Source organism: Argopecten irradians, chromosome 8, assembly GCF_041381155.1.
Source record: "Argopecten irradians isolate NY chromosome 8, Ai_NY, whole genome shotgun sequence".
Classification (NCBI taxonomy): Eukaryota; Metazoa; Mollusca; class Bivalvia; order Pectinida; family Pectinidae; genus Argopecten; species Argopecten irradians.
In genome coordinates, this window is record NC_091141.1 from 5,013,054 (window position 1) to 5,030,367 (window position 17,314).

The 17,314-nt window shown below is 33.4% G+C and overlaps 1 protein-coding gene across 4 annotated transcripts in view; it reads left to right on the forward strand.

Annotated features, from left to right (window-relative positions):
• LOC138329158 (vesicular glutamate transporter 1-like) overlaps positions 1-17,314 on the forward strand; it is a 76,461-nt gene that overhangs the window by 34,722 nt on the left and 24,425 nt on the right. For 2 of the 4 annotated variants that reach the window (XM_069275935.1, XM_069275931.1), the window contains one exon: positions 14,471-14,792. In XM_069275935.1, the coding sequence (XP_069132036.1) occupies positions 14,471-14,792 (322 nt within the window). Of the gene's footprint in view, positions 1-3,108; positions 3,942-14,470; positions 14,793-17,314 lie in introns of those variants that run through there. The other 2 variants (XM_069275934.1, XM_069275933.1) reach the window with 2 other exon arrangements.

The window sequence follows — 17,314 nt, forward strand, 5'->3', positions numbered from 1 at the left end:
TTAGATTCTGATGACAATCTTTATATTTTAATATACTGTATACTCTGTATTCCATTTATTGCATTCATTGTTATGTAGATGCATATCTTTAATATATTTCTAATAAATATACACGCATTGAAATAACTTCATAAACAATACGAATAAAATGCTATCATATTATATACCAAAAAGATTTTTTTCCAGACGATAATTGCTTACTAGCATTAAATATTTTATACTCATAATGGTTTGTAAGACACATAAGAAACATTAAAAATGATTATTGATCATCTAGGGTAATTAATCTCCTTACTACATTTTTTTCGTGGTTTAGGAACAGTTTCACAAACACACACAAATTATAATTACATGTCGTCTTATCCTTTTAGTTACATATCCGAACTCTGCATTTTTATTGGATAATGTCTACATACAAGTATTCTGTATTTACATATATCACAGAGTTATCTCTCCTTGCTGATATGTATTGATTGTTACGTTATGTGTTTGGGAGCGTAATGTTATTCGCTTTAGGGAAAATGACGTGAGTTTCGCTCACAAAGCAATGACGTCATAATGGAACCCCGCAATGGAGGTAATTCTGTAATATTCAAAAAACGGGATTAAAGATTGTTTGTTGAGGAATTGTTATGTTGCAGATCCTCTCGGTTTAAGAGAGTTCTATAAATACCCTTGTAAAAATGTTTCAACCTTATTAACATATCGACAATTATCATTTTATATTATTTGCTAGTTAAGTTTGCCTTAACGGAAATGTTATTTCATCTGATATATTTTATCACTCTATGCGGACTGTTTATTTTATGGGCATTGTCCTATTCATCACGCGATTTACAGGGCTTCCTGTGCAAAATCAGGGAGAAAGATAATACTTTCTTAATCTAGTTCAGCATAACATATCTACTTTATTTAGATTTGTTCACATAAAAAGACAACATTTATTATGGTAAACGCCTTCCAGATGCAGATTTAGGATGCAGTTAATGTTTGTGAACGTTATGAGATTACTGTATGTTGGGAGTCTGTATTTGGTTAGAGAAGATCTAGGCTAGATGGGTACAGACCGGTTAATTCTGTTCAGCGGAATGATCTGATAGCTGTGTTGTGCGTTTTTTTTATTAAAATTCAACTGCGTATTAATAAGAAGGTAAACTAGAGAGCGTATTTTCTTTAGAGAATTCGTCATTCTATTATTCATGATCGACAAAAGCAATATATAGGTTTCAGTTCCCACATGAATCACAAACAAAAAGTTTGAAATCCTTCACCTCTGTTAATAGGAATAGGTTACATGTGACATAGACTAGTGATATGTACGTGTGGGTTGTTCATATCCATCTAACCCAATTACCTGGCGATATAAGCTACTAAGGTTCTCAGTATTTCATTGTTATCTATATGTTTCGTAACCTAGCAATATGTTTGTATAATTCTCGTATTTCAGTCGGTAACACATATGGAGATTCCTTGCTTTAAAACTCTGCTTCAACAAACATATGTTACAAACTGGAATATCACCACGATACCTAATGCCTTGTACCATACAGTAAAGTGCTAAAATCATTATCTATATAACGTGTCACTGAAGCAAACAAAAGCTTTGTTTTATCCATTTATAATCCGTATAGTACAATATGTATCCTTTAATCCCTGGTTATATTTCATAAATATGCTTTGGCTGTCGATAATCACGGAATTACTGATATTTTAATATCACATCTCGCTTTATTGACTCTGTAAGTGTCAGTCTGTTTGAAGAGAATAAATCACGCTTAGACGAGGGAACAAATATTTGTTATAAAATATTCGATAAATTTTCTCATAACCAAACACACTAGATGGTCTGAGATTGGTACTGAAGAAGACGATCGAACAGCACAGTCAACTTCATGGATTACTTATGAAAATCCATTCCTTCATCATAGAACGAACTTTAATCGCTAGGCGATTATAGCATATACCGAAAGTCCCCTTAATATTTTCATCATAAAAATATAGCTAGACGGAGGACATATTTCTATACTGGTGGGCTAGACGGATATTTTTATTATAGTAATATAGCGGTAGGCTTGACAGATATTTTTATCATGGGACTATATCAATATACTTGATTGTCATTTTTATCATATTTCTATATCGATAGAGAAGACTGATATTTTTTATCACAGGACTAAAGCGGCAGGCTTGACTGTCATCGTTTTCTTAGGCCAAAAGAGGTATATTTGACTGACTGATATTTTTATCAATAAGACAATAGTACTTGGCTGCTCTGACATTTGCATCATATGACAATAGCGATATGCTGGCCTTATGTTTTCCCTCATTTGACTAAATGTACCTTGTCACATTTTCTATTCCAACTTACTTATAGAAAATAAAAATGAAACAGATAAGAAAGAATATCAACCTGATTCAAACTCGATAACACAAGGACAAGACATAAAGAAAATATAGATTTTTGTCCTACGACTCAGGAAATGGTAGATTTTGTAAACTGAGAATAGAAATATTTTCAGGAGGATCCAAAGTGTTGTGTTTTATCGACCTATCATCTAAGTGAATTTATAGTTTACATTAAAATCTTGAATAATATGAAAGTCGAGCGGTAACAATCTAACAAGAATTGACCATCAACGTATGACCTCGTACTTCAAATCAGGAAAACGTTTCTGAAGAACGCCTAAACTTTTCGTTGATTACTTATAATAATTCCATGTTAACATTGATAAATATAAAAATCAAATGCAGATATATGTTTATTCAAGCACAATACAGTAGTCGGCATTTACAAGGTATTCCTACATCTATAAAGCAATATAGACGAACATCCTATCATTGCTGTGCGACGAACACATAAATAGTGTCAAGTCGTTAGCTTGGTGTGATTATGTCTGGGCCGGTATTTCTGCTACCAAGTGTGCCCAGGTGGATTGCTCTAGAATCAATGCCAGCTTCCATAGTCAGGTATGTGGAAGAATAAAATATATTCACAAGCCCATATACTGGCGAGTCAGTTAATTCGTTTTCCAATAGGCTACAGGCACTACTCTTCTGCCGCTTCTGTAGCATCACGCTCATTCACAATTGAATAATTTATAAGCACAAATTAATTTTCGATGACTTTTCGTCTTTTTGTCGATCCGGAGCCTCCGTCGACGAATGGGAGGGCGAGGGTGTGGAGCCTCCGGTTGGTGCTTGCCATGCTACCTTCGTTAGATCGATGTATCGCTCCGATAGTGAGTGTCCGTTAGTACTGTTGAATACTATCTTTCATTTAGATGTTCAATGCAGTGTATCGTATTGTTTGCGTCGTTTCAGGCCAGTGAACTCCCATCACCGACAGTAGTTCCACTCATCTACTGATGTAAGTCTCAACATGGGCATGCGCCAATCTCAACTTCGCACCAGTGCTTTGGAACTTAAATGATATGACTTTGAAAACTATGTCCTACTTTTGCTCACATCCCAGGAGCTCTTCGTCCAGCATCTAAGTGTCAATGCATGCGAAGCTTCTATATAGCATGTGTGCATCTCCCGGGACATCCATACATGTTTAGTTTGTATAGTGCTCGGATGCTGCTATTCCTAGAAATAGGTACTCATATGAGAGTATGTGGATAGGTCTGAAAGGTTGTTACTGAACGGAATACATTGTGTTTTTATTTCATTTCTTTGCTGGATACAGTTGTAGATGCAAATACTTAATTGCAAGCGACCAGGAGTGAAAAATCTTAAAAGTCATCGGAAACAGCGTTTGTATTTCACAGGGATATATTTGTTTTCTGTGACTAGATGTGGATGCTTGTGGTATTAGCATAATTTATCGATAGGGTTAATTCAACACCTGTGATCTATTAACCTTTTGTGGCCCCGGATTTAACTTATCACCTCGGAATGGGATCCCTTGCGAAAGAAGTTCTCCGCCTGAGGGACTTAAAGTAAGTGTATTAGTTTCATTCGGACTTCGCAGTTTGTGTTGTAGACGCAGTATCTTGAAAAGCGTAACGAAATCATTGTTTCGTTTTATTAAATTCCCCATTGTTTCCTTTATTCTTTAAAATCAATATTACTTTTAAATTAATTCATTAAACTATCAAAGGTTGGATGCAGTTTCTTCTCTTATAGTTTCAAACTCTATAAATACACTATGTATGATTACAAGTTACACAACAACATTTTAATTAAATTCAAACGTAAAACTGGCTATAGTCTACACTATTCTGTTCTTATCCAAATCTTGCACTTTCATTTCCATCGTACTATCATCACGAATTTAACGATATCATGGTTGTTGGTGTGTTGTATGGTTTCCGAGGTTCAGTCGTGTTAATTAAATTTCGCCCCTATCAGCATTAAGTGGAGCTAAGACATGCACTTGTTAACCCCTGATTGTCTGATGTGACATCACATGTGGTGTCACCGAGATGTCGGTTGCCCTGCACGTGGTATCCACGTGACATAGTACCATTACTGGTCCGTTGGGGATACGCCATAATCGGATAGTGGAAAATCTATTATATATTGAATTGTCCGATAAACAAATCTGACATATTACCTGACCCCCTAGTATTCTATTAATAATCCAAACTTGCCATGATCTGACGGATGAAACAAGTATACTGGATTATGATGAGCTAGATTTAGAATATGTGTATGGTGTTTGATATTACCAAATATAATTCATTACGGTTGGTCACCAGTGAAGATTACTTGTTAAATAATTTTGGCGCTTTCAAGAAATAATAATCATCAAAATGATAGGAATTATTTTTGATAGAGAAATTTTAAAATATATTTGATAATATTATAAAATGAAATGGAAATCAAAGTTAATATTTTCACATGAATTTCATGTCAGATCATTTAAAATAAAAATAAATCAAGCACAGCATCCTACTATATATCTGAAAAATATCTTACTTGTTCAAAATTGTGATGTAATTTTCAAAAATTTTCTGACATAAGAAATACTTTATTTCTATGATTCAATGGTTTAACAGAGGCAATCCGTTTATCTGAAATATTGATTGCAATATTACAATACTATTCTGTCTATATATTATCTTATGTTTTTGATAATATCATTATCAACATATGTACATTTCTTTATAATGTTCTCCTAATTTCCACATGGTATGCCTTTCAATAGTTCAAAGTTCTGTGTTGATAAAACATATGCTTTAAAGTACTATCGTATTTTAAATGACGGCTTCATATCCGTAAATCGTGTCATATTACCCACAATAATCTAGTTGGTAAAACGGCTTTGTACTTAAGTAAGTAGTCATAAATTAGTATTTTTACCTGTTCTATAAAACAGTTTCTCATCATTTGCTTTATCAAATCCCATAGATTACTTGTGCATATTTATTTTAATTAACCCAGTTGAACTCTGCAGTTTCAGTTTTACATTTTATATGTTGTTAACAGCGGTATAATTAGAGGAGCATTGCAAATTAAAAAGATAATTGTTTATTTTTTCATATTTATGATATTAAGCTACATTATAGAAAGATTAAAATATTAACATTATATATTTCTATTTATTTTTATACAATATCGTCCGGAAGCCTTTCACCATACATGCTATCCTCGTTTCACAGTCCTTAATATTAACGCTATATTCTATCGTTGCATGTATTTGCTGAAAAAATTATTTTTTTTATCTCCGAGACATTTTAAATCCTGGTGAATCACCTTATAAACATTAACTCACATTGGAATATGTAGAGGGTATATCTTGTTTCCTGACAATAACCGTTTTATTTCATCGAGGGGGGCGCACACTTTGATATTTTGCACGAGTGCGAAGTAAAAATATAAAAGTTACCGCCTAACAAGATGAAATATAATTTCAAGAAAAGATGGATATTTTATTCATTAATTTGTATGTCTCTGTTCTAGGTCCTAAACTTGTCCATTTATGATCAATCTAACCTTACATAAGATCAAGTATCCGTTATATTCATAACATTCAGATACTTTATTTAATATTATGAAACGCCGAATCATTTACGTTCAGGTGAAATGTACACATAACATAAGATGTAAACAGATGTACATATATGATAAAATTAATACTATATCTTTGTATTATGATAAAATGAAATTGTTTATTGAACATGTTTTTTTAATGGTAGAGAATACATTTTGTTCAATATATTATGATATACAATATATATGTAATATATTTGACAATTCATCGGTTTCCGTTACTGCTATATATCATTTGATACAAATCTTCAATGTCCAGACCTGTGTATTCCGTAAGCTATTGAGTTTGTGCATCCGATGTTCATGGTGTGGTTGACTGCAAATCGATAAACACTGGAACAATAATTAAATTTGCCGGTAATTCAATGAGCACCGCTACATTTTAGGCAGTTTTCAGCATGGTGCTTCAGTCACCTTTTCCAGAATTCGTTTTTATATGGATAAATCCTGAAAACTTCAAATGCTTCAATTAAAATATGTATAATAATGAATGATTTGTTTAAGGAAGATGAGTTGCAATAAAATTCGCAGTTAATATACGAACATTTATTAACAAATATAAAGAAATATACAATCAGTACAATTTAAACATTTTCGATACGGTTCAAAATTTTGTTAGTCACTTGAACCGTTCCAAGTAGATTTCTCGAAATCCATCTTATCTCTATTTGTATATTGGTTATATACTCAGACCCGTGATAGTTTTTTTATGATCAAACTATCACCGACTTCATCTTATCAAAACACTAGTTTTGTATGGTTGACAAAATAAACACAATTTTCCTTAACCCCAATCCCTGCATCTATTCCGTTTTCCTACCAAAACACATTTGCACTGATAACTCATAGTAAATATAATCTGTACTGTCTAATTGCTTATGAGTGATATATATGGAGACGGTCTAATGGATTACTAAGTATCTTGTACTTGTTTCTGAATCCAACCTTTCATAAAATGTATGTTGTAACGTACCCTTATTGAATAAAATATTGTTTAATATTGATATATATAAATATAAAAACGTTTCCTTGTCAACACATACACATAGAAATGTATGGTAATATTGAAATTGTAACGGTTGTTACAGCAAAATAAAACGACAATACAGAGAATATGGGAACAGAACGAGAACACTATATCACCCTTCCGAAAAAGGACGATTTTTTTACATTACTTATTGCAACTGTTGTAGAACTAAGCTATTCCGAACGATATTTCAGTTACAATCATCAAAAAAGGAGACAATGTCGTATGTATTGATTTACCATTGAGAACTGATGCACCTCTCATCCAGAAGTTAGTATTTACATAATGCAGTAGAAGGTTATACAAATCACATATATTATTATACAAGACTTTGTATGGAAATGTACTACATACGTTTATTGCATCTGTTATTCCTAGAAAGGAGTTTAATGATGAGTTTAGTACTTACATTTAAATACATTATGTATTCGATATGAATTATTGGAATACGATTATCACGTAAAAGAAACAGCCGTGTGGTGTCCAGAAGTTGCGAGTCAAACACTTATGCACGCACTATTTCATACTAATGCACACTAAGTTGATAATAGTTTCACTGGTCCAAAATTTGATAGGTTTTTTGGCAATATTTCAGTTCTGCATTTATCAAACATAAGAAACAAGTCTTTTTTCTTCTCAATGTAAGCTACGTTACACATTGGTATTACTACTAGCTCGGTACATCCTTATCAGTTAGCGTTTATTGTACAAAAAAGATTTTTGTGACCCCAGCCTCAACTGACCCCAAACCAGCTACCAAAAACCCCTCTTCCACTTTTTGTGCGACTGTCGGGGCCATTGTTGATAGGGAGGTTACTCCCAAGGGTCAGAATCTGAACAGTTGCTTGTTGTACATTCTATAGGAAATAGTCTGCTGTAAACACGTTAATTCAGAGGCAAACCTATATATGTTATCTAAGGTAAAGTGTACCACCAAAAAATGTAAATAAAAAATAATAAATGGGATAAATATTTGCCTAAGGGTACCCTCTGAACATACAAACAATAAAAAACATACCTCACCATGCTATTTTGAAAGTTATGATTTTTTTTTAATTGGAAAACTGAAATTTGAAAAAAAACTGTTAAAAAATGGTAGGGTTTCTGAAATATCTATGCAAATAAATAATTATGTTGACCAAAGACCATTTTACAATGCATAAGCAAACAGTTTTGTGCAAAAGACAACTATTTTGTCTAAACAAGCAATACAAAAACGTGAAATGGTATATGTGTATGTCGGGGTTTGTAATACAAAAACGTGAAATGGTATATGTGTATGTCGGGGTTTGTAATACAAGAACAAGAAATGGTGTAAGTGTATATCGGGGTTTGTAATACAAAAACGTGAAATGGTATATGTGTATGTCGGGGTTTGTAATACAAAAACGTGAAATGGTATATGTGTATGTCGGGGTTTGTAATACAAAAACGTGAAATGGTATATGTGTATGTCGGGGTTTGTAATACAAAAACGTGAAATGGTATATGTGTATGTCGGGGTTTGTAATACAAAAACGTGAAATGGTATATGTGTATGGTGGGGTTTGTAATACAAAGACGTGGTATAGTATATGTGTATGTCGAGTTTTGTAATACAAAGACGTGATATGGTATATGTGTATGTCGGGGTTTGTAATACAAAAACGTGAAATGGTATATGTGTATGGTGGGGTTTGTAATACAAAGACGTGATATGTTATATGTGTATGTCGAGTTTTGTAATACAAAGACGTGAAATGGTATATGTGTATGTCGGGGTTGGAAATACAATGCTATGACGGCATTTACCCTTGACGCTAAAATTATTATACATCTACATTGTTACACTAAATTCAGTATTTAAAAATCAGAAATATAAAAATATTAAGTAGAAGAGAAGACTAAATGAAAAACTAATTATTTGTCTCTAATACATTACTGACCTTTTCGAATATATATATAGATATATATGATATAGATATATGACGCTCACAAATTGCTGATGAAAATCAACATCCTAATTGCTTATTATAACATCGCGTGTATCGAATCCCATTATTACTAATTGTACCAGTTTTTCAATATACATATGTAATGGTAGGAGTCCCCCACTAAAACACCAGGTGAACCAGGTTACAGTAATATTCTTCATAGGTGATCGCCATGATGAGATGAGGAAAAAGTTTCATTTTAATGAAAATTTAACGATTTTCGCAACATCAAAGTAAACCAATCATAGCTAGCACATATAGATACAGGATAGGTTGGCCTGTAAAACTATCGACTTTTGAACGTGACCCACCTACATATATATACCTATATTATTTGTTTTACTCATCCTAGCTATCTAGGCTTTTGGCCAACGGCCAGAATCCTGATTGTGGAGTGACTTTTTTGCAGGCTCCTCCTTTGTTGTAGATGAATATAACTTTCAGGAGATAGAGATATGAGCCGATACACCTACCACATTATGCCATCAATAATTCAAACTTGTTCAAGTTGGCATTTGTGCTTGTCATCGCCTGACGTACTCGGTGACACGGTACCGACTTATGGGTTGCCAAGCTTCCAAAATAAGTGTTCATAATTCATGTACAGATTGTTTTCCACATTTTAAATACTAAATGAAATGCTTTTACAACCGCTGTGGGTTTTACTAAACAGTTAAACCTGTTGTATATCGATATAACATATAGACATACTTTAAATCCCGACCAATCATAGCTTTACAGTTTCAATGGAGAGAATTTGTAGACTATCGGCGTATTTGGAGAGGCGTTGTATTGATAGCAATAATGACCCGCATTGTTGGTCACAGCTCCTGGAAATCCATCATTGATTTCAGTTTCATTTTGGTGCAAAACCGCAATTTGATAACTATCGTAAGAGGATTGTGTTGGCGAGCGAACATTACAGGATTGCGTTTTTTTTCTCTTTTCATTTCCAGGCGAGATATCTGCTAAGTCTGGCTTGTACTCAATACTAACCTCACAGCATGCTTGTACGATCGCAATTACTGTCACCTCACGTGCTGATTAAATGATAAACTACACACTTCCGGTTGTATCGAGTCCCCTTTTGTTGTCGGATTACTACGCTCGGGACGACCAAGCGTATCTGTATCTGACAACGAAATCAGCCGATAGATGGCGTTTCCATCGCCATGTCCAATTCCAGTGTGAATTGATATCGATTGCCAAATTTTGAAACCAATGAGGTGAACAGATATATGCTGTGTTTTGAACACGCTTCATAGTTATTTTGTATGTATGAATATCAGCCTGACGTAATGTGACCTGAAATGTGTTTCTCCTTGGTGCTGTCCGTGTTTACACGTCTCTATCGGTAGTAGCGCCTCCGTAGTAGTAGATCCAATAATATAACAATGATAGACAGCTTTTGTAATTTCATATATGTTCCTTAAGCAACATCAAGGTCAGTGCCATCTCAGGCAGCCTCAATATGTTGGTTTTTTATTGCCCACAGTCCATGGCCAACGTAAATAAATATTTGCGACAGATACATAGATCTCTTTGAAGACTTGACTTTGGCGGTGTTGGGATATTGCTTTAGCAATGATTTTGTAAAGGTTTGCTAGAAAACTAAAGATATTTTTCATGAATTTCGGTTGGTTGAAATAATAAACTACATATCTTGATATAAAGCATTTCATTTTCTAATTTTACATAAGTTTGTTACATTTTTATTGTATCGCTAATAATTCAACATTCGTCCTATTTTTATATTTCCTTGCAGTAAAAGAAAAACAAAAACAAAAAAGGACCCCACACTATAATGGTTTTTCACAATAATCCATAAATTAGAAAAAGGAAGTAGTGGTATAATAATTTTCACAAAAGATATGAAAGTTTTATGTACAGGAGAAAAAAAAAGTTTCCAGTACCTATCGAGTAAGCATTATTTAGCTCTTCAAGATTTCTTTTGGTACATTATTTACTTGTCTATAATGTATATTTCATTTCTGCTTTGAATATTGCGATTTTTCAATGGAAACGTGTATACAACATAATCAGACAATAGAGTTCTACCAAGCTTTCTTCCAACATCTACCTATTTGCTCCAATCCATACCAGTAAAATAGCATTTGTTCTGAAGACACTATTCTTGTTAGTGACGTTCAATTTTCTGGTCCTTGCTTCATCAGTTACCAGAAAAGACAAGACTCTTTTATTAAATGATGTCAACAAGGTTCTACCAACGTAGTCACTCTTATTGACTTACTGAATGTTTACAGAATTGGGCCTTTGCTTCCATTGGCATCAAAACCGGACCTATTGCCTTAATGAATGCTTACAGAATTGGGCCTATGCTTCCATTGGCATCAAAACCGGACCTTTTGACTTACTGAATGCTTACAGAATTGGGCCTATGCTTCCATTGGCATCGAATGCTTACAGAATGGGGCCTATGCTTACAGTGGCATAAAAAATACCGGACCTATTGCCTTACCGAATGTTTACGGAATTGGGCCTATGCTTTCATTGACATAAAAACTGTACCTATTGACTAACTGAATGGTTACAGAATAGGGCCGACATCAAAACTGGAATTATTGTCTCAATGAGTACTAACAAAATTGGGCCTATGCTTCCATCAATTGCCAACAAAACTGGTTTAGGCATTGTGTGCCACCAATTGTTTATATGTCCGGTCTTGGGTACAAGATGAGTTGTCATTAACACCGTAGTGGTATTGTCTGATTGTTTTGTAGCCTCAGCGGGACAGATATTGGGAGTGTTGTTATCATTATCTGTAGGATTCTGGTATTGATAATCTATATAGAGTTTTAATCAAATATATGGATCTAGCAGAGGGAAACAGGCATTCCCATTCTTTGTTGTTGTTGTAATGACCCTGTATTGTACTAGTGTAATCAATCTGGATTGATACAACTAAAACAGGGACGTCAACCATGGAAACATCAGTCATTTCTAGTTTTATGATTGTTCTAACTCACCCATGAACTTAACAGTATGCCCCATGTCATACCATCACATATATCATTCACTTTTTAAATGTTTCTTTTTTGTTATTCCTCGATACATCATTCGGAATAAAAGGTTTTATTTAAACACAAATATTATGTTATGTTGATAATGCTTAGTAAGTCGCTTCATCAATATCGTGATTGGAGGATTAAAACATATTTTTGATTGTAAGGATGCATTAACTGTTTTAAACATGTTCTCTATGCTTTAGATCTTTTTTGTATCAAACTGACGTCAGACTGATTAGAAAAACAAATATCGAATGCTAGATTGACAGGCTATGTCGAGTTGACGTTTATGTTTTAATAGGAATACAATTGTTAACAGAAATGATTTAAATGAATATTCAATTGTCAGTACTCGTGATAACCGATGACATTCCTAGTTAATTATTACCCTCTAGACAGTACCCACATCCATCTTACGAACGCGGCGCTGTTCGCCCATACAAGATGTACTTCGTAAAGGTGTTAAAAGGCATGAGAACCATTTTGCCTAAAGTAGCCGACAGATGAGGCCCTCCGCTAATTTCTCCACCACGGGGAGATGTAAGGTTTGGTACTTGTCCAATATATTATGATGTTATTACAAACCCTTCCTTAGAAATGTTAAAGTGAACAGTCGGGCAAGGATGGCTAAAGTCGGTAAAAATGGTGTGAATGTATCCAGTATAATTTCTTATGAAATGGAAAAATAAAATCTGTTTGCGTACGAAGAAATTAATTTAAAGTATGGGAATTCTAAAACGTCCTCCCGGCTCACTATGTGCGTGGTTACATTTCCACACAGCCTCGCTTTCAATGCTTTCAACTTTTCTTTACTTTAATGGTCAGAACTGGGAAACTAAGCAGAACTTGACCGTCGTATTAATATGTGAGAACTTTTGGAAGGCCAATGAACGCATTCAGACTGGTTTTCTTTGCCCGACTATTCACTTTAATGCGGTTTTAACCGTTTTATGGCTTCTTTAGTACGTCAATACAAAATGTTGTCTACACTGTAATGAGAAGTTGCAGCTTAATATTTTACGTCATAATGCTATAGTATAACACAACAATGAGAGTGAGTTCTAAATAAAATGCAAAACATTAATATAATGAGATTGGACTCTCATTAAATATAACCTTATATTTCCGTCTTATAGCATACGCATATGTGATTATCCTTAGGTAGGCGGTGATGATGAAGGTGTATTTTATAATAAACTTCACAAGGTTAAAATGCATTGTCTACGTTAACAGGGTATTCAGTTGTACTTCGTAATACCATAAACGTTAGCCATTAAGATTTTTTTTTTTAAATTGGCGATCACTTGCTGTTTTAAGAGAATGGAGGAAATAATTTCTGCATGTCAGATTACATTAGGTCATGGTGAATGATCAAGGATTCTGAGTAAAATATATTGTGAAATCCAGTAATTTTTAATTCACTCATTAAGTGACCTTGACCTAATTACCTGAGACGTATATAAGCTTGTGTTACCATTTGAGTTACTTCTATTGGCTTTTATTCTCTGTCATGGCTTCACAATCTATCATATACTTTAATTCGTATTACTGTAAAATCATGACATCTGACCCGAGAGCACACGTGATTAATCATCGGAGTTAATTACTGAATCATGGGTCATCTTGTTTCCTTAATGGCTGTTTCAAACTAATGAGTCAATGCCATAACATGGTGCAGGTCGGCTTGAGACATTGTTCCTGCCCTATGTCAATATTGTTACGGTGAATTAAACACGCCATGGACCAAATGGTATTATTGCTAATTTAATACCAAATACACTGAATGTTCGGCTCGACCTTCACACGAAATTACACCATAGTTTCCTTTGGAAGGAAATGGAATTGGTCATTGAAGCGATCCCTTACCCATAAACATTGTCCACGCCACAGTGTACAATCACAATATTGTTGTACTAATATGATGTATATTGTGGTTATATGACGTTTTACCAGACTACCGCTACCAATCATAGAACTTTTAATGGGTCAAAGCCGAAATATCGACATTCTCACAAGATATGAAGCAATGAAAATTGCTGTAATTCGAAATCTTATATCTGTATTTCTATATTCCTATATTGTATTAAAATATGGTCTATCTATATATTTTGCGATATAAATAGTATATCGTGATGATAAAATACTGTGCTAATTCCCTTCTATAATTCAGAGTTAGGAAGAAGAGAAATACTTGATATGCGTGTGGAACATCAGCACAAATGACAACTATGCTGTAAATTAAAAAAAAATGGAGAAATTGATTTGTTAATGTTGTATTTTTCTAATTATTAATGTAAGGGGCGATAGAAATGAGTGCCTTATTTGTTTGTTATTTGTTATATTGAAGAGATCCCTGATAAAATCAAGGCGAGCAACCTCAAATTTCTATAGCTGTTTAACACTCATTATTACTTTCAAAAAGTTAATATTTTGTTCTTGCATTACAGGATTTTAAAGAAAGCTGATGATGAAAAGGGATTCGCCAAGTACGATGAATTGGACGAGGTTTATTCAGAGGAGGAAGAAGGAAAGTACACCGGAAGTAGATTTAACTTCAACTTCCGATGTAACTGTTGTAAGACATGCTCTTGTGGACAGCGATACGTGATAGCTTTTCTAAGTAGTGTTGGATTTATAATATCATTCGGAATTAGATGTAATATGGGTGTTGCCATAGTGACGATGACAAAAAACGGGACAAACGAAGACAATCACCTTGTACAAAGAAAACAACAGCTAGAACAAATGGGAAACAGTACTAACATGACGGTAACTATGTTTCTGTAAACTTTATTACATGATGAATAGGATTTTATTATGACGTTTTTCCAAACCGATCTTTGCAATGCTCCTCTATGTTTGAGAGATTCCCTTAATTATAATTTCCAAGGGAAAAGCATCACACAAGTTTAAGAAAAGTTTAGAAAATTTTCTGATGTTATGTTATGCTTTTCTCTTTGGAAAATGTTAATGATTTAATGATTTTTTTTCGGTTGTGAAAGATTGATTAAACTGGCTCCAAACCCATTGTTATTGCAGTAAAACGATCGAATTATGCACGAAATTAAACAATTATATAATATGCATGAACATTTATATTCCACACTCCTCGAAAAATATTTCTCTAACTGTAGCATTCAATGGACATTTTTTAGTATGCAAAATTTATTCGTTTAAATATTAAGGTGATAAATCTTAAATGAAAATAAAATTGCAATAATTAGTTTTTAGTACATGCGCTCATATGTCTGTATGATATCATGTACTCAATCTATTCGCAGTTTGTATACCAATTATTTAACATTTTAAAATGTCAAACAAAGATTCCAAGGATTCTAAATCTAGACATGTGAATATTTTATGTCCGACAAATGCCATCATTAGTGAACATTTGATGAGACATCGTGATAGCAAAAGCATTTTGTCATAGATGTTACAGTTACAAATGTTTTATCTATACATACGAGGCAGAGTTGCTGGCTTGGATAGATTTATTTTGTCACCAAATATGTAAAATATCCAGACAGTTTGTAACTTTATTCGGACATAGGTAAAAAACACCCTTTTGATTGTGTTAGTTTTATGTATTTCAAATATTTGATCGATACTGAATCCAATTAATCTGATATTCTACATATTGGTTTCACACACTGTTTAATATGTGAATGCCATATTCATATTTAAACATGGTGTATCTTGTAAGTCTTGTCTAAATACATTATATATATGTTTACAAATCATTTAATATTTGTTTTTTAGTTTGCATTTGCCGTTAGTTATATATCCAAGAAAATGTTGTAAATTACAAAAATATCACAAGACATTTTTCTGTAACACTGAAGAGAAGATATATATATATAAACACATGATTTACACACACTTCAAATTGCATTGAGATTGACCGTTTGAAATCCAACCAAAAATAGTGTTATCAAGTTAAGGTAGTTGCTACGTCAGGTTTGTAACATGTTTTACAAAATTCTGATACAATAAAATAAAAATTTACTACTTTAATTATATTATGTACATGAACACGTTAAACTTTGTATCGATATGCTACGCTACGGCTAACGTTATAATTAGCATATGTCTACAAAAATGTCATTCATATCGACTATAAACGAATGTTTGGAGCAGATCAATGATTAGATTTATCTGAATCTCACAATGACTTTGTTACACCTATATCACAAGTCATTGATTCAACCATTGGTAATCATACCTGATTTATACCTGATTACCTGTAATGTGTTAAGCATTATACATGAACATATGTACATGATTCACGCACTGAATCACAAGTAACTGACTAATTATTATTACACAATATGCAATAACATTATCGACAGCATATGAAGCCGGCTCGATGAGGCTTAAGAAATAAAATTCTTTTGGTATTGTTGATAATACTTGGTCTAGTGACCTCATTATCTTTTATAAATTGTTTTTTAAGATCTTATAAAGGCATACTGACATTACGTATGCGTCAACCGTAATTATTTTACGCAAAAAGATACTTTATTGATTCATCAATCATAGAAATTATTCATTCCGGTTGTCACAATCTGAACTAGATTTGGCTTTTGTGGTATTCCCGTCTGGCGGGTCTTTGCTACTTTAGTATTCAGGGTTATGAAATCGACATTGCTATACGATAGAAATGAACATGTGTTGTTATGGAGTGTCAAAGGAATGCTTCTTTGTCTTGGCGAACACAATAGAAATGGTGAGATTGCACTGAACGTAAAGTCATAAACAACTTCACTTATACTTTATAATTTTTCTAGATACAATTATTATAGTGGGTGATCCCAGTTAATTTTAGTGTAGTCGATACAGCTTTGTCAGTGTTCCTATATAGCCAGCCACTATTTCAAATTTCTGATAAAGTACTGTTATTTTCGATTATAATAATTCTTATAAGTTGATAATGACAATATAATCGAAGAGATCCTAGGCTTGAACGATGTTCATAAGCAGTTTATCACATACCTGGCCCGCCCTGTCATGTCATACGGCCATGTCATAAATATCGTAAGACACATATGAAATAACAATATTATGACGCCACAAGTATTTTTGACGTTATGATATATATATGACGTCGCATGTTTGTCTCAATAGACGAAAACGTCACATGCGAACCGGATTTCTACTCTTTTTATATGGAGACGAAATTAAAAGTTTTACTTATATTTCTATTAATAAAAGTTAAGTGATAAACAAAATCTTACACACGTGACTATGCGATATACGCCTAAAGGCCAGTGGCATATCAAATTATTGAACTC